General features: G+C 41.1%; 1 protein-coding gene across 2 annotated transcripts in view; it reads left to right on the top strand.

Annotated features, from left to right (window-relative positions):
* FSTL4 (follistatin like 4) overlaps positions 1-27,947 on the top strand; it is a 1,562,686-nt gene that overhangs the window by 1,488,877 nt on the left and 45,862 nt on the right. For both annotated transcript variants that reach the window (XM_075344490.1, XM_075344491.1), the window contains exons 9-13: positions 1,229-1,390; positions 3,041-3,175; positions 7,026-7,052; positions 12,667-12,785; positions 16,693-16,842. In XM_075344490.1, coding sequence (XP_075200605.1) covers positions 1,229-1,390; positions 3,041-3,175; positions 7,026-7,052; positions 12,667-12,785; positions 16,693-16,842 — 593 coding nt within the window. The remainder of the gene's footprint in view (positions 1-1,228; positions 1,391-3,040; positions 3,176-7,025; positions 7,053-12,666; positions 12,786-16,692; positions 16,843-27,947) is intronic.

A 27,947-nucleotide genomic window follows, 5' to 3' on the forward strand; every position in this document is an offset into this window, starting at 1 on the left:
TGCTTGATTTTCCTTAATTCATGGGCAGTTATTTTGCGCCTTTTTGCCCAACACGCTTCTTTCGACCCTGTTGGCTATTTGCCATGAAATGCTTGATTGTTTGGGGATCACACTTCAAACATTTGGCAATTTCAAGACTGCTGCATCCCTCTGCAAGACATCTCATAATTTTGGACTTTTCAGAGCCCATCAAATCTCTCTTCTGACCCATTTTGCCAAAGGAAAGGAAGTTGCCCAATAATTAAGCACACCTTATATAGGGTGTTGATGTCATTACACCGCACCCCTCCTCATTACAGAGATGCACTTCACCTGATTTACTTAATTGGTAGTTGGCTCTCAAGCCTATACAGCTTGGAGTAGGACAATATGTATAAAAAGTATCATGTGATCAAAATACTCATTTGCCTAATAATTCTGCACACAGTGTATGTATCCTTTCATGGCCAACTGTCAGTAACTGGGCAGTATAGATTATTTGCCTATTTTGCTTTTTATTATTCTTCTTGTTTATATTATTATATTGCAAATATTACTACTAGTATTAACTACATTCACTATATTCATATCTAGTGTCATGTACAGTTTATTACTGCAATAATATATTACATTAACCACTATTGTTACAATATACTATTGGTAGTATAGTGCTCTATTACCATAGTCACCATTTATATACCATGCAATGCATTTTAATGTGAGGCTTTACACGGAGGGGTGCCATTAAATAAAACATCGGATTGCACTCGCACCGTTGGAAAACTATGGGGCAGTGTCCATCTGCAATTCTTTTCTCGTGCCATATTGGCATGAGAAAAGAATCGCAACATGCTGCGCTTGACAGTGAGTCTCAGCTCACATGCCCCCATACAAGTCTATGTGAAACATCGCACTGTACTTGCATGTCATTTGAGTACATGGCGATGTATGCTTAGACAGACAGCAGAGAAGAGGGAGAAAGTGCTTCTTCCCTTTCTCTGCAGCTGTGATCCGATCGCAAGATCAGATCACAGTCTCATGACCCTCGGCTCACGGTCCCAGTAGAGGGTCATTAGGATATCGCTTCCGACACTCTTGCATAGGAAGTGATACACAATTGGAGCCAAAGCCTAATTAAGATGTGTTTTATCTGGCATTGTAAAGAGAAATCAGTGTAGTTGTATGCACTCATTTAGTAGTTAGTCTTGTATTTATTACTTTTGTAACACCCTTTTAATGTTTTCTTTAGTTCCTCCAGTAATAAGAGTGTATCCAGAAACCCAGGCCCAGGAACCTGGAGTATCTGCCAGCTTGAAGTGTCATGCAGAGGGTATCCCCAACCCAAAAATAACTTGGCTGAAAAATGGTATTGATATAATGCCAAAATTATCCAAGCAACTCACATTAATTGGTAAGTCTTTTACTGACAAAAGTGTAATTAAAAGTAAAATAATCAATTAGCATAAATCTATAAGATTTACTAAGTGATTTAAAGGAAGTCTGTCAGTTATACTGACCCATGCTGACCCAAACTGGCAGTACAAGCTAAGCATACAGCCTTCTAGGATTTATAGCTTCTATAAAAATTGCTCCTTCAGTGTTCGCATTGCTGCCTCCATAGTGTAAAAACTTAAAAGGGTGATTCATTCATATTTTTTATTTTCTAGAAAAATATTATGTTGAGAAACTGTGTTTCTCTCAAATACCTTATGTTGGCAATAGTGCCTGTGAGAGGCGCTTTTGTGGACTGCTGTTCCCCATGCCTGACCCCCGAGCTCTGTGACCTCGGAGATCCGGTAATGTCACGTCAAGTTCCTGTTAACCTGACATCACCGTGGCCGGTCGCAATGTCCGTAAGTGATGGGCTGTGGGCGGTGTTTCACCGCTTTTCACAGCCTATCAGCTCCCTCCTCCCTCATAGCAGAGCACTGCAAGCAGGAGATACGCTGGGCTTTGACGAGCCACGAAACGCCGCCCACAGCCCAGTGAGTCAAGAAGACTGCAGCTGGTCGCTGTGTTGTCAGGTCAACAGTAACTTGATGTGACATAATCGGATCCTCGAGATCACGGAGTCCAGGGGTCAGGCATGGGGAACAGTGATCCGCAATAGCGCCTCTCACAGGCACTATTGCTAACATAAGGTATTTGAGATAAACATTGTTTCTCAACATATCGCTCTAGAAAATAAAAAATATGGGTGAACCACCCTTTTAAGTGTAACCAAATATTCTAATTAGGCTGCTATGTGTACCTTTAATGTGGCTAAGACACTTAGTGTACACTTATGCCTACTGGTTTTCATGCCCCTGACTCCCTCACTGGTGACTGACAGCCCTGGCTTGCCTGTAAAGAAAGGTAAGACAAGTCAGCACTATCAATCACTAGTGAGTGAGGCAGACCCAATAGCCAAACGGTGCACTTTCATTCTTAACCACTCCAATGGTGCACAGATCAATCTAATTAGCATATTTGATTCAACTTTGGTTTCTGCAGAATGGAGATAGTGATTAGAAAACTAAAGGTTCGATTTTTATGGGGGGTGTTTTCCCTGTGAACCTATTTGTTTAGTTTATACTGTCAGTTTGGGACTATGAGCATCCCTCTGCAATGATTTTTTTTGTTATACTTCCCTGGTGCTATAGATCTGAGGCATGTACTCTCTGCTAATTCAACTATTCAGTTGCATATATACTGATTTGCAATTTTAACCCTTTTCTGGTACCATGAAAAAAATCACTGGTTGTATCAATCTGCAGGGGGTCACATTGACCCCATGGTACCAGACAAGGGTTAATAACCAAACATATGTCCCAATTCTGATTGGGCAGAATGTCTATGACATACATTTGAAGGAACTGTCTCAAACATAATTGTCTTACACATAGTAGATTTGTTTAGCATACTAATTTTTTAGTTTCTGCAATCATTTTATTGTTGTTACTAAAGATATATAGTTTACCATAATAAATCCTATTTCCAGCTAAAAGACGATTATTCCATAGCAAAATAACTATTGACTCAGAGGACCTTAGAACAAACAGTTCAAATATCTTTATTTCAGCCAACGGAAGTGAACTTCATATTTCTAGTGTTCGTTATGAAGACACTGGGGCCTATACGTGCATTGCAAAGAATGAAGTTGGTGTGGATGAAGACATATCTTCACTTTTCATTGAAGACTCGGCAAGAAAAACCCGTAAGCATTGTAAATTTCTAAATCAGAATTTCAAAATTGCTTTTTCTAAGTTCACAGTAGGTCAGAGAATTTCTTATCTAATATAAACTTGTTCGCAATATACAAAGATGGGGTATTTGGCCCATAGCAATTATGATTAACAGTATACCATACAATAAAGCAGTTCTTCACTTATGGAGAACCTCCTACTTCCATACCTTAGAAAACAAATTGTATATAGGCAGGAGATGACTTCTCCAGTTTTAGAAAAGCATTAGATTGTGTATTAGCTATATTTGGACAGGTTAAAAAATGTTGGCATCACTATGACAGTGGCAGATCTTCCTCCTCTTTTATTCTGAGGAACCCCAACCAAGGTTCTGAAGAACCCAGGTTTGAAAGTACTTACTATGATACATTTGGTGATAAAATGGAAGAAAAAAACAGAAGTTGTGCACTGCACTGCTTACCACTCTGTGGAAAAAGCTGCAAGAGAGTCCTTTGGCTCAATACCATGTAGAGCCTGTCTTGTGGGTGCTTGAAGTGCAGATCAGCTGCTGTATCCTCACATTGGACTTGGCTGAAAAAAAACAGCTGACGGAAAGTGGAAGTCCTGAACTACCGTGGTGCTATATGCCAAGAAGCCAGAGCAAGTACTAGTATCATAAAAAAGAGAAGTTTTGGCAGCACTCTACGGTGTCAAGAAATCTATTTTATTTTTATTTTTTGCAGACAGGTGATACAGACATGAGGGAGCTGGGGGAGCGGAGCACAAGGACGATGTCGTCCTTGTGCTCCGCTCCCCCAGCTTCCTCAGCTCCCTCATGTCTGTATCACCTGTCTGCAAAAAAGAAAAATAAAATAGATTTCTTGACACCGTAGAGTGCTGCCAAAACTTCTCTTTTTTATGATACATTTGGTATGTAAGAAAATTGTGCCTTATATAACCTTGCCTTACTTGTTTTTTGGTTTTGAATCATATAAGAAAAAAGTTCCAGGCGGCACTCAAAAGTAGATGGTGCTCGTTACATGGAAGTCATTTACATTCCAAATGAAGAAAAAAAACAGCACTCCTTGTATTCTCGTTAAGCAAAATCCTTTATTTGTTCAATTCCATGCAAAGGCAGGCATCACAGTTACACGTTTCGGTTTGAACACAAGCCTTTTTCAAACAGAACAGAAAGGCTTTTGCCAAGCCGAAACGCGTAACTGTGATGCCTGCCCATGCATGGAAGTAAACAAAGGATTTGACTTAAAAAGAATACAAGGAGTGCCGGTTATGGAGACCCGAGGGTCAGTGGATGCTCTCGTCTGCTGACCCAATCTCCTTAAGAAAGACTGTATGGACCAGGAGTCATCTCAACTGAATGCCCAAACTCATTACCTGTGGGCAGAACACTACTCAGACAACACATGGTGTGAAAACCTGAATAATTAGACTTTATTGGACACCTAACAGTCAAAGGCATATAACACAAAACCATGCAAATCACAAGATGTAACAGGCAACAGAGTTTCACCCTTCCACTGGCTCACCAGGGATTAAAATATTTGGGCCTCTGGAACTTCTAGGGCCACATACCCCAAACCAGCAGCACCCTGCTTTTGGCAGACATCTATCAAAAACAGGATAGTGACAATCGTAGGAAGCTTAATGAGTACAGCAAAGTCTGTAGCAAGGTAACCGAATCGTCCCAACCTGGGTTTTTTCAAGCCAAATCCTAACATCCTCGGTGAAGCTCCTGCACAATATAATCTAGTTTCTGATCCCCTAGCCGGTGCCAAAGTGCCTAGGCTAGGCAAAGGACTTCCAAGCAGGACCAAAACCCCTAGATTGAAGCCATCTAGCAAAAGAACACCTTAGTGAATAAAGCAATACCTTTTTATATCTCGTGGGCACTCATCCCAGGATATTGTGGTCTTACCGGATTGGTGGAATAAGGCTGTGCTCTTATTGGGTGGCATTCCAATCCGCATAGTTAATTCTCCTGTATAATTCTTCACTGAGTGAGGTAGACAGAGACTGAGGGGATTTGCATTAAATTAGCAATACACAACCTCAGACAATGGAAGTCTCCAATGAGTATGGTGGAAAACCAAATACTTAACAAACAGGAGTTACCACACTAAAGGGACCCATGTCTGCCTAAATTAAATTAAAAACATTAACCCCTGACAGACATTAAACAGGGCTGTGTCTTTGCACCAGCCTTTTTCTTTGGTTTTGAACCAGAAATGTCCCACAATTTGTGGGCTAAAAACATCTATTAGACAACTTATACTAACTTTTCTTGGGCACTTTAGATTTGAAACCATTAGAAAAGGTAACGCAAGATCATTAGACCTTATTTATCTTGAAAACTAGGAGCACAGACTTAGGGGTGCTTCACACATAGCGAGATCGCTACCGAAATCGCTGCTATGTCACTGTTTTTGTGACGCAGCAGTGACCTCATTAGCGATCTCGCTGTGTGTGACACTGAGCAGCGATCTGGCCCCTGCTGTGAGATCACTGCTCGTTACACACAGCCCTGGTTCATTTTTTTATTGTTGCTCTCCCGCTGTGACGCACAGATCGCTGTGTGTGACAGCGAGAGAGCAACAATCCTGCATGTGCAGGCAGCAGGAGCCGGTGTGTGACAGCCTGCGGTAAGCTGTAACCAGGATATTTACCTTCGTTACCAGCCTCCGCCTCTCTCACGCTGCCTGTGCTGCCAGCTCCTGCTCTCTGCACATGTAGCTGCAGTACACATCGTGTAATTAACCCGATGTGTACTGTAGCTAGGAGAGCAGGGAGCCAGCGCTAAGCAGTGTGCGCGGCTCCCTGCTCTCTGCACATGTAGCGACGTTATGATCGCTGCTGCGTCGCTGTGTTTGACAGCTAAGCAGCGATCATAACAGCGACTTACTAGGTTGCTGTTACGTCACAGAAAATGGTGACGTAACAGCGACGTCGTTATCGCTGTTGCTATGTGTGAATCCAGCATAACAAACATTTAATTAGGTCAGATTAAGTCTAGAATAAAAGGCCTGATATGCATATATCATTGGCAATGTGTGAGCTTGACAGTTGGACGCTATCAGAAAATAATTGCACCCCTGTATAGCTTGTGGTTAAGGTGACCTATATTGTCTACCCTGAACTAGATTAATGAAGCATAATTGCTGTCTGGATAGCATAGGTCTACATAGGCAATTTACAAGTTGTTATAGACTCTGGAATATTTAATCAAGTCAACTGTCCGTTAATGTATTTTAGCTCTTACTTAAATCAGAGTTGTCTAGTAATATACTCCATTTGTCAAGTTCATTAGCCAATTTGACCCGATGTTAGGATGTAATGGAAATCCATCAGCAGATGCAATTTTAACTTTCCTAACATTATCCATTACTGCCTCCAACTTTGATGAGCTGTGATACAAGGTTTGCGTTACAAAACAAATGACAGCAATGAGAGACGACGTTCAGTTGATCAGATGTTAATGATCAGCCAGGATGACAGGAGGGTGTCACCTTTGACTTAAATAGCAGAAAATCACCAATTCAATTATTTCAAAGCTGTGGGAACGATAAAGACATGACAATTTTATGTCTTCATTAGCTTGTCAAACATAGACTTTAAATCATTAGCCTTGCAGACACAACTAAAACTGTAATCTCTTTAACTATTTCACCTTTCGCTTCTTTCTTTTCTGTGCACGCTTTAGATTTTTTTTTTAATGCTGAATAAATTACTGCGAAATGTTCAGGATATACTGTAAAGTAATTATCAAGTTTTGTAGAGTCTAATTCACTAATTAATTTACACTTATTCTTTCTTTTCTTACCTGGATCCTTTTCAAAAAAATTTCATTTATGGTCATCGTCGCAGTTGCCAACATTCTTTGGAGAGAAGAAGGTAAGGTATCAATAATACAGTTTTATGCTTTGTTTGTGTATTACTAAAACACAGCATTAAAAAAATTATGTATTTTTAAAATCTTTTTAATTATACACTTATTTGTTATTGTCCATAAAACCATAATACAATGTCTGGAGCACAACACAAATGGCTAATAACGTTTCAAATTTGTTCTGTAGAATATGACTGTCATGCTAAGTATGGGGAAGCACCAAGCGCATGACGAAAGGGAAGGGAAGCCATGTGTCTAGGGAAAGGGAAGATGGTGACCCCTAACAAAACCCTCTGCTGGTCCCTGGGGTTCCTTACCACCCTAGATAGGTTCTGCACCTATGCGCCAAGCCGGATACTTGATCCTAGGTATCCCTAGCGTTGGGCGCTAAAATGGGAATGGATGTGATAAACTCTTCATCAACCCTACTAAGCAACTATAGAAGACACAAGGGGGGCACACAGAGGGAAAAATGCATGAACTACTTATTATATGACTCAGGTAGAAGTGCCGCAGAGTTTTAAGCAATGATACCACAAAGGAGTACAAACCACCTCCCTGCAACTTCAGCTTGAAGGAACTGAGAATATCACCAGTACCAGTCCAAAGGAAGGAAAGGGTATTTAAACACCAATAGAATACTGATGATCAACAGCTGGGTGGAAGTCGAGCTCCTGCTAGGTCCAACAGTCATTCTCATTAATATAGGAACAGATAGGATGTTTTTACTTTCTGGATCATTAGTTGTTGTCTATTTTTTACAGAAACCTTTATCAGTATATGGAAACTTTCTATCCATTAACTTCAGCTATCCTAAAGAATATAAACCGTGCTGTTTGATGTATATTAAAAAGTTGTATAACTTTGGAAAGGCTAGTCAACAAAAAAATAAAAGAGGTTAACCACTCCTTAACCCCGTAGCAAAAAAGGATGTGCACGCTGGGGTCACTGAGTATGTATCAGGAGCCGAGCACCCTATGTTACAGAGCCAGCATGAGTTTCAAAAAAACGTATGTGGAGCGTAGCTCTGATCACTGCTGTTAACCATTTAGATGCCATTGTCAATCTGTGACAGCAGCATTTAAATAGCGTGGTTGCTAGTGTGTACACACACAAGTTCCCATCTGTGTTCTGCAACACAATTGCAGAGTACTGATGAGTTACCATGGTAGCAGTGATATATACTATATACTGTTGTGCTATTGCAGTATATAGTATAATCAGTTAGACAATTGTAGGTTTAAGTTTCTTAATGGGGACTAAAAAATAATTTAAAATTAAAGCGCACAACCTGATCAGTGACACATCCCAGAAATCAGCATTACAGCTCCTACCTCATGCTGCCCTCAGATTGCATAGCAAAAACCTACTGATAGATTCCCAGAAAAATTAAATGAAAAATTAATTGGTGAAAGACTGGTCTTTCAAAATAAAACATGAATTAAGCCATACAGAAAATACTATAAATACAAAAATCAAAATGCCCGAATTGTAGTTTTTCTGTACCCACAATTTTTTATTAATGATCTATCATTAGGATACTTGCACCCCTACCAAGCAGCTGTTCCAGGAGTTGACAGTGGCCAGATATGCTCAGTTGTAAAGCGGAACTACACAGCTCCATCAACTGAATAATAGTTGAGGCTGGGCAGTGATATTGATTTGAATCGGAAGGAGATGTGCAGTACCCAACGATGGCTACTAGACAGTTGGTGGAGCTCTGCAGCTCCGCAACTGAGCACATCATTGGCCACCACCAGCACTAAGGGGTACTTTGCATGCTGCGACATCGCTACTGCGATATCGTCGGGTCAAATCGAAAGTGACGCAAATCCGGCGCCAGTAACGACGTTGCAACGTGTAATGCCTAGATACGCCGATGAACGATCGCAAAAGCGTCGAAAATTGGTGATCTGTGTAGCGTCAGTTACTATCATAATAATGCACAAATAGGAGCTACGATGTTGTTCCTCGTTCCTGCGGCAGCACACATCGCTGTGTGTGAAGCCGCAGGAGCGAGGAACATCTCCTTACCTGCCTCCACCGGCTATGCGGAAGGAAGGAGGTGGGCGGGATGTTTACGTCCCACTCATCTCCGCCCCTCCACTTCTATTGGCCGCCTGCCGTGTGACGTCACTGTGACGCCTCATGACCCGCCCCCTTAGGAAGGAGGCGGGTCGCCGGCCAGAACGACATCGCAGGACAGGTAAGTGCGTGTGAAGCTGCCGTAGCGATACTGTTCGCTACGGCAGCTATCACAAGATATCGCATGTGCGACAGGTGCGGGTACTATCGCGCTCGGTATTGCTAGCCGATGCTAGCGATGTCGTGAAGTGCAAAGTACCCCTAAGAGTGTGATGTCTTCCCGGGAACACAGACTCAGGATGGCTGTCACTGACAGACTAGAGGCTAACCGCACACTCAGCAGGATCCCAAGGGCCCCAAAACCCTTTAACCCCTGTACAGGGATTTGGAACTACTACAGGACCCAGGAGACCACTGCCTATGGAAGCCTGCAATCCGGAAGAGAGTGGTCGCCAGGCAGAGTCAAAACCAGGAGATACAAAAGGGAGAAAATCGACAGACAAGAGAGTGGTCAGGTAACAGGCAGAGGTCAAACAGGAGATGGTAGTGAAGTACAAAAACGGCAAGCAGGAGAGTGGTCAGAGAACAGGCAGAGGTCAAAACACAGGAAAAAATAGTACAAGAGCAGGGTGTGAACCAGGCATCAGCAGTATACTACAAGACTATATCTGGCAGCTACCAGCAGACTATAGGAGGAATAAGAAGGGTGTGGTGCCTTCCCTATCTCCATAGCTAAAAGGTGGTGACTTCAGCTCGAAGGCACACACCACTACAGTCAGCCAGTGGTTCTGCAGGTCCTAGTGAAACCCAGCTTAATGGATGAGCGGAGTCTGCACCCACCAGTGCCACTGGTATTGACTCCTCCCATATTACCAGCACTGCCCATGGTGGGAATACAGCGCCGTCTGGTGATCGAAGCAGAAGCCGCAGGAGCAGACTCTGGTGGAGACATGACAGAGAGTAGCTGATGTGCAGGAGTGTCGCAAGTTACACCCCCACCAATCAGATATTGATGACCTATCCTAAAGTTCTAGACAACACCTTTAATAAAACCATCAGCTCAGTGTTCAAGATATAAGCCCTCACACAGCTCTATCAACAGAAAAATAAAATTATTATCAGTCTCAGAAAACGATGACACAAATAATAAAAAAAATAATTGGATGGTACCTTTGTAATTTTACCTGTCTGGAGAGTTGTTTTGTTCAGGTCATTTTTACCATACAATGAACGCCTTAAGAACAAAACTTAAAGACCATGGGCAGAGTTGCATTTTTTCACCATGTCATTCCACCTGGAATTTTTTTCTCATTTTTAAGTACATTGTATGGCAAAATGAATGGTGTCATTAAAAACTACTTGTGCCATAAAAACAATCCCTCTACGTCGAAACAAAGTGTAAAATTTATTGCTACGAGAATAAGGCGAAGGAAAAATGCAAATGTAAAAAAGAAAAATTGGAAAGAGCAAGGGTAAGTAGGCCATGGAAGTGCACAGCCATACAGCTTGATTTCTATTTCTCTCTTTGCTTTATGCAATACCTCCTATAGAAATATATAAAATATGCTGAGTAAGGGGGAACAGACAAGACAGTCTAAACCTTCTAGGTCATGAATAGGATAAACAAGATCAAGAGCAACATTATATCTATGTGATCATCAAAAGTATTTTTTTGTTGGTTTATGATTGGGATACCAAGCAACTTCTCAGCTGGAAGAAAAGAATTGGTAAAATAGAAATAGATTAATAAGCAAAAAAAAAAATCATTCTATTCTGTGTTCGGTTTTCATTCCTAGAATAGGAGCGTATAATTGAGAATCAACGGGCCACATTAGCATTATACTTGTATATGGATGGACACAGCTGCAGTAATCAGTTAAATTGTAGAATAAAATAAAAAAAATACTTCATATGTTATCACAATTTTTTATATTAGCTTCCCCAAATCATCTTAGTCCACATAACAACAGAACGTGTAACTGAAATATGTGCTAACATAGATTTTTCCAATGAAAGGTTGTATAAGTTATTTTAGATCATGGAGCTTTTATTATTCAACCCCCTGGGGGAGCAAAAATGTTGAAACATTGTATCATTTCCATATTACATCGACATCTATTCGTCTACAAAAAAAAGAGTATTTTAAATATTTCTTCATTTTTTGCTAGCATCTAAGAAAGTGATTGACAGCTTAGATCGCCAAATGTGATATGATATTGCATAGCTAACATTAACAAAATTAAAGTAGTGGTTCACTACTCTGCAATTGTGCCCACATCCCTGTAAAACTGATAGGGAAGGCTTTTTTCAAATACCTTGTTCAGCCAATTCTGCCTCTGAACGGCGCTATTGCGGTCCACTCATCCCCATGAAGTGACCCCCCCCCCAGGCTCTGTGACCTCTGAGATCCGGTGATGTCACGTCAACTTCCAGTTGACCCGACATCACCAAGGTGGGCCGCAGTCTTCCTGAGTGACTGGTCTGTCGGTGGAGTTTCACCGCTCATCACAGCTTAGCATCGCTCTTTTTCGTGGCGCTCTTCAGTGCAAGAGAGTGCACACAACATGCTATGCTGAGACACTGGGCTATGATGAGTGGTGAAATGCTGCCCACTGCCCAGTCACTCAGGAAGAGTGAGTCTGGCCTCGGTGATGTCAGGTCAACTGGAAGCTAGATGCACGATTAGATTGCATCACTGTAAATTTATGGCCCTCCTTGACAGCACCACCTGATCTCATAGGTCACAGAGCCCGGGGAGGGTCAGTTCATGGGGATGAGTGGACCACAATAGCGTTGCTCAGAGGCAGAATTGGCTGGACAAGGTATTTGAAAAAAGCCTTCCCTGTTAGTTTTACAGGAATGTGGCCACTATTGCAGAGTAGTGAACCACCCCTTTAACCTTTAGAAATTACTTTCTCTTCAGCTATAATATATCATTATGATACAGGCCTAAATATGACCTTTCACTAAATTTAGTTTAACAGTATTGGACTGGGGTGCCTAGGGACCACCAGTAACAATCACTCTGGTGGCCCACTGTTTAGCTACATGCACAATTATTAGGCAAGTGAGTATTTTGACCATCTCATCCATTTTATACATAACTTCTGCTATATTTTATGTTGGAATAATTTACATTATAAAAAGATATAAATGGTTATTATAACAAAAGTGCCTCTGCATTCACCACAGTCAACAACCAGTGAGTTACATCAAAGGTTGGAGCGCAAAGAAGGTTCATTTCGGGATTGCATTATGTGTAGTAGTTGCACATGGTTCCTGGTGCCACAAAACCCAACCATTATTTTATCTATGTCAATTGAACATTCTCGCGATCACATAACATTGTATTCTTTTATGTCATACAAAAGAGATACGACATACAAAAGATTTTTACTGGATTATTGTTTTTCCTTCTAAAAACCAATAAATGATGTTTTACTTTCGTGCTGGGTTATTGAGCTTCTTTGGAAACAAAAAAAAAATAAATCAGATTTATAATTCTGCTTCTGTTTTCTTTTGATTTCCCTACAGGATTGAGTGTGGGAAACATGTTTTATGTCTTTTCTGATGATGGAATCACAATAATTCAACCACGAGAATGTGAGATCCGAAGACAGATCAAGCCCAACGAGCGGATTCTTACTAGCTATGTATGTTTCAATTAACTTTTCAAAAACTGTTATAGAAGATTCGAGCTTGCATTCACTTCTATTGATACAACAAAGCAACACAATCAGTCACTTGTTAACAGACCCGACTGATGACTTGACCTTAAAGACCCTTATATTCTTCATGTTCTTTTCTTTATTATTTTCATGTTGGCATGAGAATTGAAGGTTAATAACATTCTACAATGTAAGGTGCAATGTAAAGATTTTATAGTTACCACCTGTCATAGGGGCTTTGGTGACCATTTTTAATAGTTATGTTATCCTTTGTGCATCCCTTTATGTGCTAACATCTATGCAATTAAACATATTGTTAAGATTTTTATCTATTATTGTTTAGAGAAGTTAAAAGAAAAAGACAAAAGTGGTACACTGTGTTACGCCTAGTGCTGGTTGTATGGTTCTCTTTGTGGTGTTCTTTAAAATCAATATGGCTACCTATGGAGATTTCGCATTTCAGGGTAATAAGAAAATAATGGCTAAAGAATAGATTGTTAACCTACTTCACAAGATATCATTTAATTTCTACAATGCAATGATGACACTAAATAGCTGTATAAAGGGTAGCTAAATAAAAAAAGTTAGTACTTATCAATAGAATTCAATGTTTATGGGACTGTTGGAGATAGCTAAGCATTGTACTCGTCTGTTCCCAGAAGTCCCATTTACAGTAAAGAGGGTGGTGGTATGTTTGTGTTGCTACCACTACATGTTAATGGGGCATTTCAGAACCCTGTTTTTGGATCTGTGGAGAGGTTCTTAACAGCTGGACTCTCAGTTAACAGCAAGTTATCACCTATCCAGGGGATAGGTGGTTTCTTGACAAATTGAGGAAACACCTTTAAAGAGGTGGTTCACTACTCTGCAATAGTAGCTATATCACTGTGAAACAGATAGCGAAGGGATTTTTTAAATACCTTGTCCAGCTAATTCTGCCTCTGAGCTGCGCTGTTGTGGTCCACCCATCCCTATGAAGTGACCCCCCCTCCCGGGCTCCGTGACCTCTGGAATCCGGTGATGTCACGCCAACTTCCAGTTGACCGGACATCACTGAAGCAGAACCCAGTCTCCCCGAGTGACTGGGCTGTGGGCATAGTTTCAGTACTCGTCACAGTCCAGCATCTCTCCTGCTTGCGTTGCTCTGCAGTGAAGGAGATATCACATGAGATGCTGGGTTGTCATGAGCGATGAAATGCTGCTGACAGCCCAGTCACTTAGGAAGACTGTGGCCGGCCTTGGTGTGTCAGGTCAACTGGAAGTTGATGTGACATCATCGGATCTCAGAAGTCACGGAGCCCGGGGGTCACTTCATGGGGATGAGTGGACCGCAATAGCGCCTCTCAGAGGCAGAATTGGCAGAACACGGTACTTAGAAATAGCCTTCCCTGTCAGTTTTACAGGGATGTGGCCACTAATGCAAAGTAATGAACCACTCCTTTAACCTTCAGAAATTACTTTCTCTACAGCTATAATATATCATCATGATACAGGCTTAAATATGACCTTTCACTAAATTTAGTTTAACAGTATTGGACTTGGGTTCCTAGGGACCACCAGTAACAATCACTCTGGTGGCCCACTGTTTAGCTACATGCACAATTATGCACGAGTATTTTGACCATCTCATCCATTTTATACAGATTTTCCAACCCCAATGCTAGTGTTTGAAATTTGTCAGGTGATGTGTATTTGTGTAACTAATGAAGAAGGATGTGCCCTAAGGATATCAATACCCTTTATCAATGTGTGCAGAATTATTAGACAGCTTGTTTTCGTCAGGAAAAATGGACCAAAAAAGAGATTTAACTGACTCTGAAAAATCAATAATTGTCCAGTCTTACAGAGAGATGAAGCATTCTTAAAATTGTTAAAAGTGGTGTGATTACACAGTCATCAAAAGTTTTGTTGCAAATAGTCAACAGGGTCGCAGATAACGTGTTGAAAAAAATGATTACATGCCAAAAATTTGAGAAGTATCAAACAGGAAGTGACAAGGAACCCATTATCCTCCAGTGCTGTCATATTCCAGAACGGCAGCCTCCCTGGAGTGCCCAGCAGTACAGAATGTTCAGAGGCATGGTCAAGGTAAGGAAGGCTGAAATCCAACCACCACTGAACAAGACACAGAAGTTAAAATGTCAAGACTGGGCAAAGAAATATTTCTAGACTGATGAGATGAGAATTACTTTTGATGGACCAGATTGATGGGACCATGGCTGCATCATTATTGGGATCAGACCTTCACTTCAACTCAAATGCTAGCAAAGTGTAAGTGGAGTTTCTTCAAGCAATGGTACAGGAAAAAGTCTGACTTTCAAGAAAACCATGATTTTTATGAACGACAATGCTCAGTCACATGCTCAGTAAAAGCCTTAAAGATGAAAGAACAATTATATGGCTCTCCATCACCTGACCTAATCCCTATTGAAAACTTGGGGTCCTCCTTAAACAGGAGATTTAGGCTATGTGACCACGGGACTCTGTATCTAAGGATTTTTCTGCATCAAAATCCGCAGCTTTCCCCTGGAATCCGCACCTTTTCATAGGTGCGGATTTTGTGCGGATTTGAAGCGGATTTGACGCGGATTTGTTGCGGATTTTGCGATTTTTTTTTAATTCAATTGAATAGGAAAAATCTGTACGAAAATCCAAAACAATAATTGACATGCTGCAGATTTTTCCGCACGAAAATCCGCACGATTTCCACTGCGGAAAAATCCGCAGATTGGGCACAGCATTTCCCAAATGCCATAGGGGAGTAGATGTGCTGCAGATTTCTGGAAAATCCGTGGCTTTTCCACAAGAAATCCGCGGCAAAATCCGCGCATTTTCCACCGCGTGGGCACATAGCCTTATAGTTAAGTCAAATCCGCATCAAATCCGCACAAAATCCTCACCTATGAAAAGGTGTGGATTTCGGGGGAAAGCTGCGGATTTTGATGCAGAAAAATCCGCTGATACAGAGTCCCGTGGGCACATAGCCTAAGGGGAACAGTACAACTCTCTCTAAATAGTGAAGACACTGACGGACTCCATGCATGGAAGGCTTTTACCTGTTGATGAAAAGAAGGGGAGGTTTACTGGTCACTGATATATTCTTTTAAATGTCAGAAATATGTTTTGTACATTTTTAGTTGTTTGGTTATTATATTCCATTTAACAGATAAAAATGAACAAATGAGATGGGAACATTCCCATTTTCATTTCGATACTCTACTGCATTTTGCAATTGCATGTGTTTGAACCATTAAAATGTACGGTATATACTTTTTGCCAAGAATTGATTGGTTGGTGATCCCCATTATTTGGCACTTCTTTCTCCTCTTTGCCTTCTTGTCTGTCACTTTGAGTGCCAGGGGTGATCCCAGGAGATTTCTCTGGTGCCCTCCTCCTTTAAAGTTTCATTTCCATTTAGATGCATAATAATTCTGCTGTTGGCCAATAACTTTATTTTCTTAAGAAAGACAAAACTTCACTGTTACTTTCTTAAATATTCAGGTTTAAGGTTTATTAACCTTTTCGATTGTTCAGCAGAATGGTAGGTGTTCAATAATAAAATTAGTCATCAAAATACAAATTGGCTAATAATTCTGCACATATTCGATAGCAAAAAAGGATCAGGAAGTTTGAATTCAATTTTCCTATACTTTAGTGCTCTCGGCACATAAGACACTGTCTAATGAGACTGGCAGCAGCTTATGCTGACTTCCCCATAGAGGACAAGCATTCGTGTGTGGGAGAGTTGGAATAGATAGCTGTCAGCTGAACAAGTTGTCTGAGATGTATGGGCACCCTGAGCTCTATTCTACAAGTGCATTTTATTAACATGTCAGCAGGGAAAACGAGCCACAGTGAAGCTTTCTATAACTTGCTCTAATTGTCTACTTAGGAAGAGATGTGTCAAGAAACTGAAGGTAACACCGAACAATTGTGTTCCTGGTCTTCAGCCATCAATGTGAGAGAGAAATACATATATGTATCCCAGCCGGACCAGAACAGGGTATTAATAATTGACATCCAGATGCAGAAGGTTAAACAGGTACTAGATCATAAAATAATAAATATTCTAAGTTGCAGGTCAAGATCTTGGAATTCACCAAGAGTTCAGTTTCGGGGAGATCAACTTTTGTTTGGTTTAATGAATAAAATATAAGGTATCATTTATCAAAAATACCTAACAGAAGACTGTCCTTGTTGCCCATAGTAATGAATAACAGTAATTTAAGAAATTAAGTATCATTGATTGATATAGGAACAGTCAGTGTCAGATTGGCTTCCGGAAAAACCGCCAGTAATAACAGTCCTGGCTGTGGTTACCTGGATTAAACTCCGGAGATCTCACCTGACCTCCGGAGTGCAGCCTGGACTGAACAGCGGGTTTCCAAGACTGAACTGCGAGCGCCGACTGATTCCCCGGTGATTGCAGTTGAGTTCATGACAGCTACGGACAGGCCGGGCTGAACTCCGGAGCTCAGGAGAGACTTCTGGAGTTCAGCCCGGCCTGTCCGCAGCTGTCATGAACTGAATTGCAATCACCGTAGAATCAGTTGGCGCTTCCAGTTCAGTCCTGGAAACCCACCGTTCAGTCCAGGCTGCACTCCAGGGCTCAGGTGAGAGCTCCGGAGTTCAATCCAGGTAACCGCAGCCAGGACTGGTATTACTGGCGGTTTCTCTGGTAGATAGTCCGACACTAGGTACAAGTGAAGGAAATAATTATTTGATCGCTTGCTGATTTTGTAAGTTTGCCCATTGACAAAGACATGAACAGTCTATAATTTTAAGGTTAGATTAATTTTAACAGTGAGAGATAGAATATCCAAAATAAAATCCAGAAAACCAAATATATAAATATATTTGCATTTTGCAGAGAGAAATAAGTATTTGATCCCTCTGGCAAACAAGACTTAATACTTGGTGGCAAAACCCTTGTTGGCAAGCACAGCAGTCAGACGTTTTTTGCAGTTGGGGATGAGGTTTGCACACATGTCAGGAGGAACTTTGGTCCACTCCTCTTTACAGATTATCTCTAAATCAGTAAGATTTTGAGGTTGCCGCTTGGCAACTCGGAGTTTCAGCTCCCTCCATAAGTTTTCTATGGGATTAAGGTCTGGAGACTGGCTAGGCCACTCCATGAGCTTAATGTGCTTCTTTTTGAGCCACTCCTTTGTTGCCTTGGCTTTATGTTTTGGGTCATTGTTGAGCTAGAAGATCCAGCCATGACCCATTTTTAATGTCCTGGTGGAGGGAAAGAGGTTATCACTCAGGATTTTTCAGTACATGGGTCCATCCATTGTCCCATGGATGCTGTTAAGTAGTCCTGTGCGGTTAGCAGAGAAACAGCCTCAAAACATAATGTTTCCACCTCCATGCTTGACAGTGGTGTTCTTTGGGTCATAGGCAGCATTTTTCTTCCTCAAAACACAGCGACTTGTCTTGAAGCCAAAGAGCTCAATTTTTGTTTCCTCTGACCACAGCACCTTTTCCAAATCACTCTCAGAATCATCCAGGTGTTCATTGGAAAACTTCAGACGGGCCAGCACATGTGCCTTCTTGAGCAGTGGGACTTTACTGGTACTGCAGGATTTAAGCCATTACGGCATAATGTGCTACCAATAGTTTTCTTCTTGACAGCGGTCCCAGCTACCTTGAGATCATTAACAAGTTTCCCGCTGTGTACTTTTAGGCTGATCTCTCACCTTCCTCATGATCATGAGATTTTGCATGGAGCCCCAGATTGATGTCGATTGACACTCATTTTGTATTTCTTCCATTTTCTTACTAATGGACCAACAGTTATCTCCTCACCCAGTGTCTTAGTTATGGTTTTGTAGCCCATTCCAACCTTGTGAAGATCTATGATCTTGTCCCTGACATCCTTAGAAAGCTCTTTGGTCTTGCCCATGTTGTAGAGGTTGGAGTATGACTGATTAATTGAGTCTGTGGACAGAAGTCTTTTACACAGGTGACAATTTAAGACAGCTGTCTGTAATGCAGGTAACATATTGATTAGGAGTGTCTAAGTGGTCTGTAAGAGCCAGAACTCTTAATGGTTGGTAGGGGATCAAATACTTATTTCTGTCTCCAAAATGCAAAAAAATTATATAATTTATACAATGTGATTTTTGGGATTTTATTTTAGATATTCTCTCACTGTTAAAATTAACCTAACCTTAAAATTATCGACTGTCCATGTCTTTGCCAGTGGGCAAACTTACAAAATCAGCAAGGGATCAAATACTTATTTCCTTCACTATAACAATATTTATGTTAAATATTTGTATTAAAATTCATCTATTTCAAATTATTAATTAACTTGGATAATTGTAATGAACAATGACCCACATTTGTTAATCCAGCATGTTTGGCAACAATGAAATAAAAGAAATGACACAATCTAGTAAAAGGTGTACACGTCTTAGTATATTTGGTGAATTTACAGTTGTCTAACAGTTTGAATTTCATGATAACAGAGAGTGAACGGAAAAAGGGTTGTAAATCCGCGCCAAGGACTCAATGGATTCAGAAGGAGATTTATGCTTCTTTTAATGGCATGCACAGGTCAACGCATTTCAGGAGTCACAGCTCCCTTCATCAGGACAGCAGGCAAGGAACATCAAAACTATTACAATCAAAGTCTGAGTGGTATAAAAACCCTTGTAGTGACGTCATCAGACCACCCACCACATAAAAAATCGTCAAAGACACGCCCATTCAGAGTCAGCATGACGTACTAACAAAAAATGATACAATTCAAATAAAAAAACAAAGACAGAAAGTTCATTAAACATTGAATTTAAACTCAATTCTTAATAAATTGTGTCTGGCAGAAAAAGCATTTTTTATATATAAAGAAACAGAAAAAGCAAAAAGAAAAAATTAGTTCATAGGCTTCAAACCAGAATCAGGACTGCAGGAGTAATATAGTCGGGTAGGCAGGGAATAGAGCATTTAACCACAGGGCTATCCGCTCGTGTGGAAAACTTTAGAAAGACATACAGTCCTGGAACAATGAAAACTAAATGTATGTATAACAATTAAATATGAACATGTAGATGACACAAACATGGAGGAACAAGAAGAGCCAAGAAGTGATTATGACTGTTGAATCGTCGGGAAAAAGAGACGCAGGTGACAGAAAAGAACGTACTGCGCATGTCTCTGAGGGGTTCACACAAGCTCACTAAGGAAGCCGGTGTTAGAAGGGTAAAAAAAGTTCAGAAGCATGGGAAAAAACTTACCACGCACGCGCAGCACCCAAACTCAAAGTAGTGTTAGAGAAACACTCTCAGAGTGGCGTTGTAATCCAGTCCAAAATTCATTGAGAGGGTAGGGAGAAGAAAAACAGGGGATAGGTAGCGATATATTATCTAGGATTGAGGTATAAAAAGTATCATACATATTTAGAATAAGTTTAAAAGGGCTGACCACATTATTGAGACTCTCTGGTGGGGAAGGCAAAAAAAGGGGATGCGGGACAGGGAAGAATGTTAGTATTCGTTAAAAACATATATTTTATTAAAGTTGCTAAAAAGGTGGGGGGGAGGCAAAAAAGGGTTGACCTGGAATGTAGTTAGGTGCAAGTCGGACATATAGAAGATAAAAGTATGTGCGTGTTAAAACAAATAGGGATATAAAACATATGTTTAAAATTATTTGAGTGAAAGAATATAATTAGTAATTGGTATAAATTATGAAAAATATAAAAATATATATAAAAAAATATATAACAAAGAGGGATCATAAAAATCTTTTAAAAAATGTATTGGACAAATTTTTAATAAAACAAGTCGGTGACCTCGTTCAAGCCCAATGGTTTGAGTGTGTTGAGTCTATATATCCAATATGTCTCTTTCTTGTTAAGCATTTCAGTGCGATTGGGAATATGTGATGGGATCTGCTCAATCGGGGTGACCCTTAAATGAGCCTTTTTATTATGTACTATAGTGACATGTCTAGACAGTCCGTGTAAAAGAAAACCAATTTTGACATTATGGCGGTGTGAGTTCAACCTATTATGTAAGGGTTGCGTCGTTCTCCCTATATATTGTTTATCACACTTACATTCAATTAGGTATATTATGAAGTCAGATTGGCATGTCAGATGGGTCCTGATCTGAAAGACGTCACCCCCTAAGGATGAACAAAATTGTACACTTCTATGTTGGATGGAACCACAACAGAGGCAATTTTTCATGTAACATTTGTAGGCACCCCCAGGTTTAACTGTAGGTTGTAGAAGGTGATCATTCTTCAATCTGCTGGGGGCCAACAGATTCTTAAGACTGGAAGCCCTCTTAAATGTGACCCCAGGTCTCTGAGGTAAACAGTCCCTCAAAAAGGGATCATTCTGGAGAACTCCCCAATGTCAGGATGAAATCTTTCTAATCTGTTCACCATCACTACTAAAAGTGGTTAAAAAATTAGCCGAAAAATCATGTGGTACAGCGCCACCTGGGGTCACATTTAGGAGGGCTTCCAGCCTTAAGAATCTGTTGGCTGGAAGATTGAAGAATGATCACCTTCTACAACCTACAGTTAAACCTGGGGGTGCCTAAGACCTGGGGTCACACTTAGGAGGGCTTCCAGCCTTAAGAATCTGTTGGCCCCCAGCAGGTTGAAGAATGATCACCTTTTACAACCTACAGTTAAACCTGGGGGTGCCTACAAATGTTACATGAAAAATTGCCTCTGTTGTGGTTCCATCCAACATAGAAGGGTACAATTTTGTTCATCCTTAGGGGGTGACGTCTTTCAGATCAGGACCCATCTGACATGCCAATCTAACTTCATAATATACCTAATAGAATGTGAGTGTGATAAACAATATATAGGGAGAACGACGCAACCCATACATAATAGGTTGAACTCACACCGCCATAATGTCAAAATTGGTTTTCTTTTACACGGACTATCTAGACATGTCACTATAGTACATAATAAAAAGGCTCAATTAAGGGTCACCCCGATTGAGCAGATCCCATCACATATTCCCAATCGGACTGAAATGCTTAATAAGAAAGAGACATATTGGATATATAGACTCAACACACTCAAACCATTGGGCTTGAACGAGGTCACCGACTTGTTTTATTAAAAATGTGTCCAATACATTTTTTAAAAGATTTTTATGATCACTCTTTGTTATATATTTTTTTATATATATTTTTCATAATTTATACCAATTACTAATTTTATTGTTTCACTCAAATCATTTTAAACATATGTTTATCTCCCTGTTTGTTTTAATACACACATACTTTTATCTTCTATATGTCCAACTTGCACCTAACTACATTCCAGGTCAACCCTTTTTTCCCTCCCCCCTCCTTTTTTTATCAACTTTAATAAAATATATGTTTTTAACGAATACTAAGATTCTTCCCCGTCCCACATCCCCTTTTTTTGCCTTCTCCACCAGAGATTCTCAATAATGTGGTCAGCCCTTTTAAACTTACTCTAAATATGTATGATACTTTTTATAACTCAATCCTAGATTATATATCGCTACCTATCCCCTGTTTTTCTTCTCCCTACCCTCTCAATGAATTTTGGACTGGAATACGATGCCACACATTGACTCTGAGAGTGTTTCTCTAACACTACTTTGAGTTCAGGTTCTGTCTTTGTTTTTTTATTTGAATTGTATCATTTTTTGTTAGTACGTCATGCTGACTCTGAATGGGTGTGTCTTTGACGATTTTTTATGTGGTGGGTGGTCTGATGACGTCACTACAAGGGTTTTTATACCACTCAGACTTTGATTGTAACAGATTTGATGTTCCTTGCCTGCTGTCCTCATGAAAGGAGCTGTGACTCCTGAAATGCGTTGACCTGTGCATGCCATTAAAAGAAGCATAAATCTCCTTCTGAATCCATTGAGTCCTTGGCGTGGATTTACAACCCTTTTTCCGTTCACTCTCTGTTATCAGCCATATTTTGGGACTGCCTCGGGCACTCGGATTCCTACATGAGTGCATAGTGATTGTGACTAGCACAACCATTATAGGTGAGTTTGATACATTTTTTACCCTTTCCATCACCAGGGTAAGACCCTATTGCGCTTTCTTGTTCCACAGTTTTTTCCTTAGTTTGAATTTCATGGAATGAGCAATTGTATATTTGGTCCACTAGTTGATTTTTAGTCTGCAGCATGTGTAGACTTTTTGCAGAGAACAGGAGGGTTAATTTCCTGCTGATCAGTTCTACATTGAGCTGATGGTTGGCTTATGTCACAGTCTGTTAGACAACAGGGCAGGGCTTAATGATATTTTGTTCTGCTGTACAGCAAGAAGTCCTGTGTCTAGTTAACCTTTAAAGAGGATCTTTCATCAGTTTTTGGCTTATAAACTGTATACTTCTTGAAATAGAACAGGAATGTACAAAGAAAACAAACAAACATTTTTTGATCACCTCATTGGAGGACATAGAAACCATGGGATAGTCTGCTGCCATCTGGAGGTTGACACTATTATAACATTCTAAATTAAAATTGTCTCTTCCCCAGTAGACACTACCTCGCCTGCTAGCATCTGGCATCCTCAGTTTATTGTACTGTAAGTTGGAGGCTACTGAGGTTGGAGTCCCAAGCCTATTTTTGGCCTTTTAGAGGACAAGTTAGGCGTTAACCATTTGTCTTTTTTTTTTTCAGATGAATCACATGTACGGTAATAGGTTGTAATTGTGCACCTTGTTTCCCCCACATAGTAACAGACAATACAGGCTTTAATATTCAGTCGGTATCCTCTCACGCCTGTACAAGCTAGATCATGTACCTTGACACAGTTGCTGATCAGATGGGGGTCTTTTAGACTTATGGTCTCCTGCCCACCTCCTCCCAATAGCACGTATGTTTTCATGAAACGAATGATGGAGTCTGAACTTCACCTACTTCTAGCCACAGGATCAAGTTTGTTCAAGACAAAGGTGTTAAGTAGATCCCTTACTGAAGCCTTGTGTTGCACTGCTTCTTGTTGGTCATTTTTTGGTGCAGTGGCTTCTTTCCACTCTTGCCTCTTTTCTTACCCTCCTTTGCCATACTTTTCTCCTTGAGATCTTTGGGTTTTTCTCCTTGATCTGGGGTGAGTGGTGTGAGTGGAGAAGGGCTGCTTTCCATGCTGTTAAAAGTGCATGGGTTGGAGCTAAAGGCCCTCTATGGTGGAAGTGTGTATGTTTGTCACATTTGGTGTTCAATCTGATGGATTAGACATGGGTGTAGCCTTCTGCTATTCACACTCTATATTACTTTTTAGTTAATTTAAGTTAATTTAGTGCGCTCAAACCTCAAGCCAATCAGCGTAGCTGGAAGATCCTGTCCACTGCTTTTTTAATAATGCTGGTGGTGTGTGTCCATCTTCTGTGTTCATCTGCTGACCAATGAGCATGGTCAGGGTATACATAACCCCGTCAATAAGCGCAGCTTGTGGGTCCCACCCGCTAGCCAATTAATGTGGCCAGCATGACCAACCAGAGCATGCAACTATGCAACATGTTGTGACCCCACCTTTTCCTGTATTACACCTTCCCCTTCCTGCTGTGGCCCTTTACCTTCCTGTCATACGCACACCGCTTCCTGCTACTGGTCCCACCACTTCCTGCCACGGTCCCTGCCCCTTCCTGCCACTAAACTCCACCTCTTCCTCTTCCTGTAGTATCAGCCACTTTATTTTGCCTGGCTATTCATCCAGATGGTTATTCTTCCTTTACTCCTTAGCTTGCTTAACACACCTGCAGTGGCCAGCCTCCATGCCCTTAGTCACAATCCTGTCAGAGTCCTACCACATCCTTAGACTTTAGCAACCCTTGAACTGGGAATGCTGTTTGTTGTTGGGGACTTGACACTTGCAGTGCTCAGCTGCACTATCTCCCTTCTATCACCATTCAGCCTTTCTAGCAGTTCCTGTGTCTTCTCTGTCTCTCACAAAGCCAAGGTTCAGCCCAAGGCAATTTATACTTCTGCACAACTGGCACCAATATTGTCACTTGCTCACTTCACTCCAAATTAGGCTGTAGCCTTGCTTCAGTGGGGCCAAGCTTGCTAGGGATTCATAGTCCTAGCTTGTGGCTGTGAAGCATATAACAGTTTCTTACCAGTCCTTGGAACCCTAAACACTTATCTGAGTGAGTCGAAACTAGCAACTGATGTTATACAGCTAGGCAAAACTAGCAGAGAACCCTACAACGAAGATGCTGCTCTGTCTACCATAATGGGAAGAACAGACCTCCTAGCTGAGACCTCCTAAGTATGTGAATTCTGTAGAGGACCTTGTAATCCAGAGGTTATTCTGACTGCCTGAGACTTACCAGCTGAGACTGTACAGCTGGGTGAATCTCACAGAAGACCGTGCAAACCCAGAGGTTATTCAGATCACCCTTTCAAGCCATGCATATTCCATGCAGATACAACTCGGACACTATATGGACCATTTCTCACAGCAGATAATGTGGTGCATCAAACAAGTGATCCAGACAGCACTTTCTTTTCTGGGTAAGTTAAAACCACTGGGTTTTCTCTCTATAGAGCACATTGCATATTTAGAAATCTACAAGTGCTCCAAATACCTTCCTCAGTGGTTATGAACCCACACCAGAGACTTCATTAAGGAAGTAGGTTGAGCGGTTAATTTTATCACTGCAAGTGGTACCTTAGGGTGCTCTGACTACTTTTCACAGTTGGTCAGACCTACAGTTTGTACTTGGCAGGTGTAGTGCTAAGGTGAGTACCAGTATCCTATCTATGTTCCTGTATGGAGGGCAGTTATGCAGTGGTCTCCCTTATGGGTAGTGTTGGGTGCCAATCCAGATGATAGTTGGACCAGTTCACTAAGAGTTGGGCCATTAGCTCCATTTTGGTCATGTCAGATTTCTCATGATACTCTATACGCTCTCTTCTTTAGAGGTCGGATTATCAGGCAGAGCTCCCTCAGTAGGACATGAGCAAGCAAGCAAACCTGATTGCACTCAGAGTGAGTCTGACCGTTTAACCATTGTCTTCTTTAATTTTTAGGTCAGATTGTATAGGTGAGCTACAAGGCATGGAAAAACCTTAGCTGGTTCAATTAAGCGACATCCCTCACAGGTTGTATTCCAATATCAAATCACTCAATACTCAGATCTACTCTATTGATGACTCAGACCATAAGTTGATAACTTCCCCAGTTGAAGGAAGCCTGTTTAAAGTCCTGAAGCATCCTAGCCACTTTCCAAAGTAGATACTGTACCTCTATGGAGTAAAGTAATTCAGGCTAACTGAGACCATCAATTTAGCAATTTAGCAATTTTCTGACCATTTATTTTTTCACAGCAGGTTATCACCAGAAGCAAGGTAATCACCTGACAAAAGCACTATGACTACAAATATTGTCTATCACCACAAGGGAGGCCTTTGTATGGCTGGTCATACAGGCAATATAGTTGCCACCTGGACCACTATTCAGGGTGAGCTGCCATCTAGTACAGACCACTTGGTAGGTCGTTTGCACACTTGGACCAGGTGGTGTTTTAGCCTTATCCTAGGTGAGTCTGTCCAGATAATTCAATCCCCTTGCTAAGGTGTATTTTGGGTCTCTGATCTCGTCCTGGTTGACAAAAACATTTTGATGTGGTGGCGTTTTAGATATTCTGTGCACTTCATCAACTTACAGCTAGTACTTTTGTCTTAAGTTCAGACCTCTCAGCTTAGGGCATCCTTTTAGCAGTCCAGGAAGCTCTGCTCCAGCTTTTCCACTGAATGACTAGAGCTCCCTTTTGGTTGATGACTTCAACCTTTACTTCTAACATTTCTTCTTATTCTATTGGCCAGGGATCATGATTTACCCAGCATGTCTTCTTTTGCTTGACAGTAAGAGATGCAGGTGGCTCACACTCGTGGATTCTTCTTAATCAGGATACACCAGGATTGATGTTCCTGAGTAGGTAAATACATTTTAGATGTGCCTGTTTCTATCTTATCCTAGTTCTTGTCACCTCCTACAGAGCTCTAGCCAGGTCCATCTCATTTGGGTGTTAATGCAAGTCGTTAAGACAATCAACATCCAGGGTGTTTGGAGTTCTTTTGCCTCTGAGGATCTCCCAAAAAGTCTATTGCCTACATTAGAGTTTCCCTCAGTAGATGACGGGTGAAGGCAGACGTCTGGGCTCTTCCATATTCCAGAAGAATCTTGGACTTTCCTTATTAGGAAAGTATTCTTCTTTCTCAGCTAGGATTGGATATTTTTGAAAGCTGGTTTAGTTTAGTTTTTTGCAGTTTGAGTCCAGAACTTTCATTGGTCAGGCACATGCCCCCATGCACCATCCATAGTATCCAGGCAGACCACTTCCAGAGTTTTTCTTTAACGGATGATTTTTGGATCATTTAGTTTACAATCAGGACTTGCAGGTCTGCAATTTGGAAGGCTCTTGGCCTTTCGGATTGGGTTTGTCTGACAAGGATGAGGGAATTTTGGCTTTAAAGGTCACTTTTCTGCAATTTAAATTAGCACATTGTCAATATTCTTTTTTATTTTTTGCATGTCTAGTTTAACTGGAGTAGGTTCCTAAGAACCCAGTTCCTGCCTTGGCTATCTTAACCATGACATACAAAGCCATGCACAACCTGTCTCCTCCCTACATCTGTGACCTAGTCTCCCAGTACCTACCTGCACGCAACCTTAGATCCTCACAAGATCTCCTTCTCTGCTCCTCTCTTATTTCCTCTTCCCACAATCGTGTACAAGATTTCTCCCGTGCATCCCCCATACTCTGGAACGCTCTACCTCAGCACATCAGACTCTCCACTACCGTGGAAAGCTTCAAGAGGAACCTCAAGACCCACCTCTTCCAACAAGCCTACAACCTACAATAGCCCTCAGCCCAGTAGACCACTGCGCAACCAGCTCTGTCCTCACCTATTGTACCATCACCCATTCCCTGTAGACTGTGAGCCCTCGCGGGCAGGGTCCTCTCTCCTCCTATACCAGTCTGTCTTGTACTGTTAATGATTGTTGTACGTATACCCTCTTTCACTTGTAAAGCGCCATGGAATAAATGGCGCTATAATAATAAATAATAATAATAATAATAATCTTAATCCAGCAGAATATATATTATAGTCCAGAGGTCAGGACTTCCCATTGGGGCAGGGAAGACTTGCAGCCACCGCATTATTCT

The sequence above is a fragment of the Anomaloglossus baeobatrachus genome, chromosome 4 (genome assembly GCF_048569485.1).
Source record: "Anomaloglossus baeobatrachus isolate aAnoBae1 chromosome 4, aAnoBae1.hap1, whole genome shotgun sequence".
NCBI lineage: Eukaryota > Metazoa > Chordata > Amphibia > Anura > Aromobatidae > Anomaloglossus > Anomaloglossus baeobatrachus.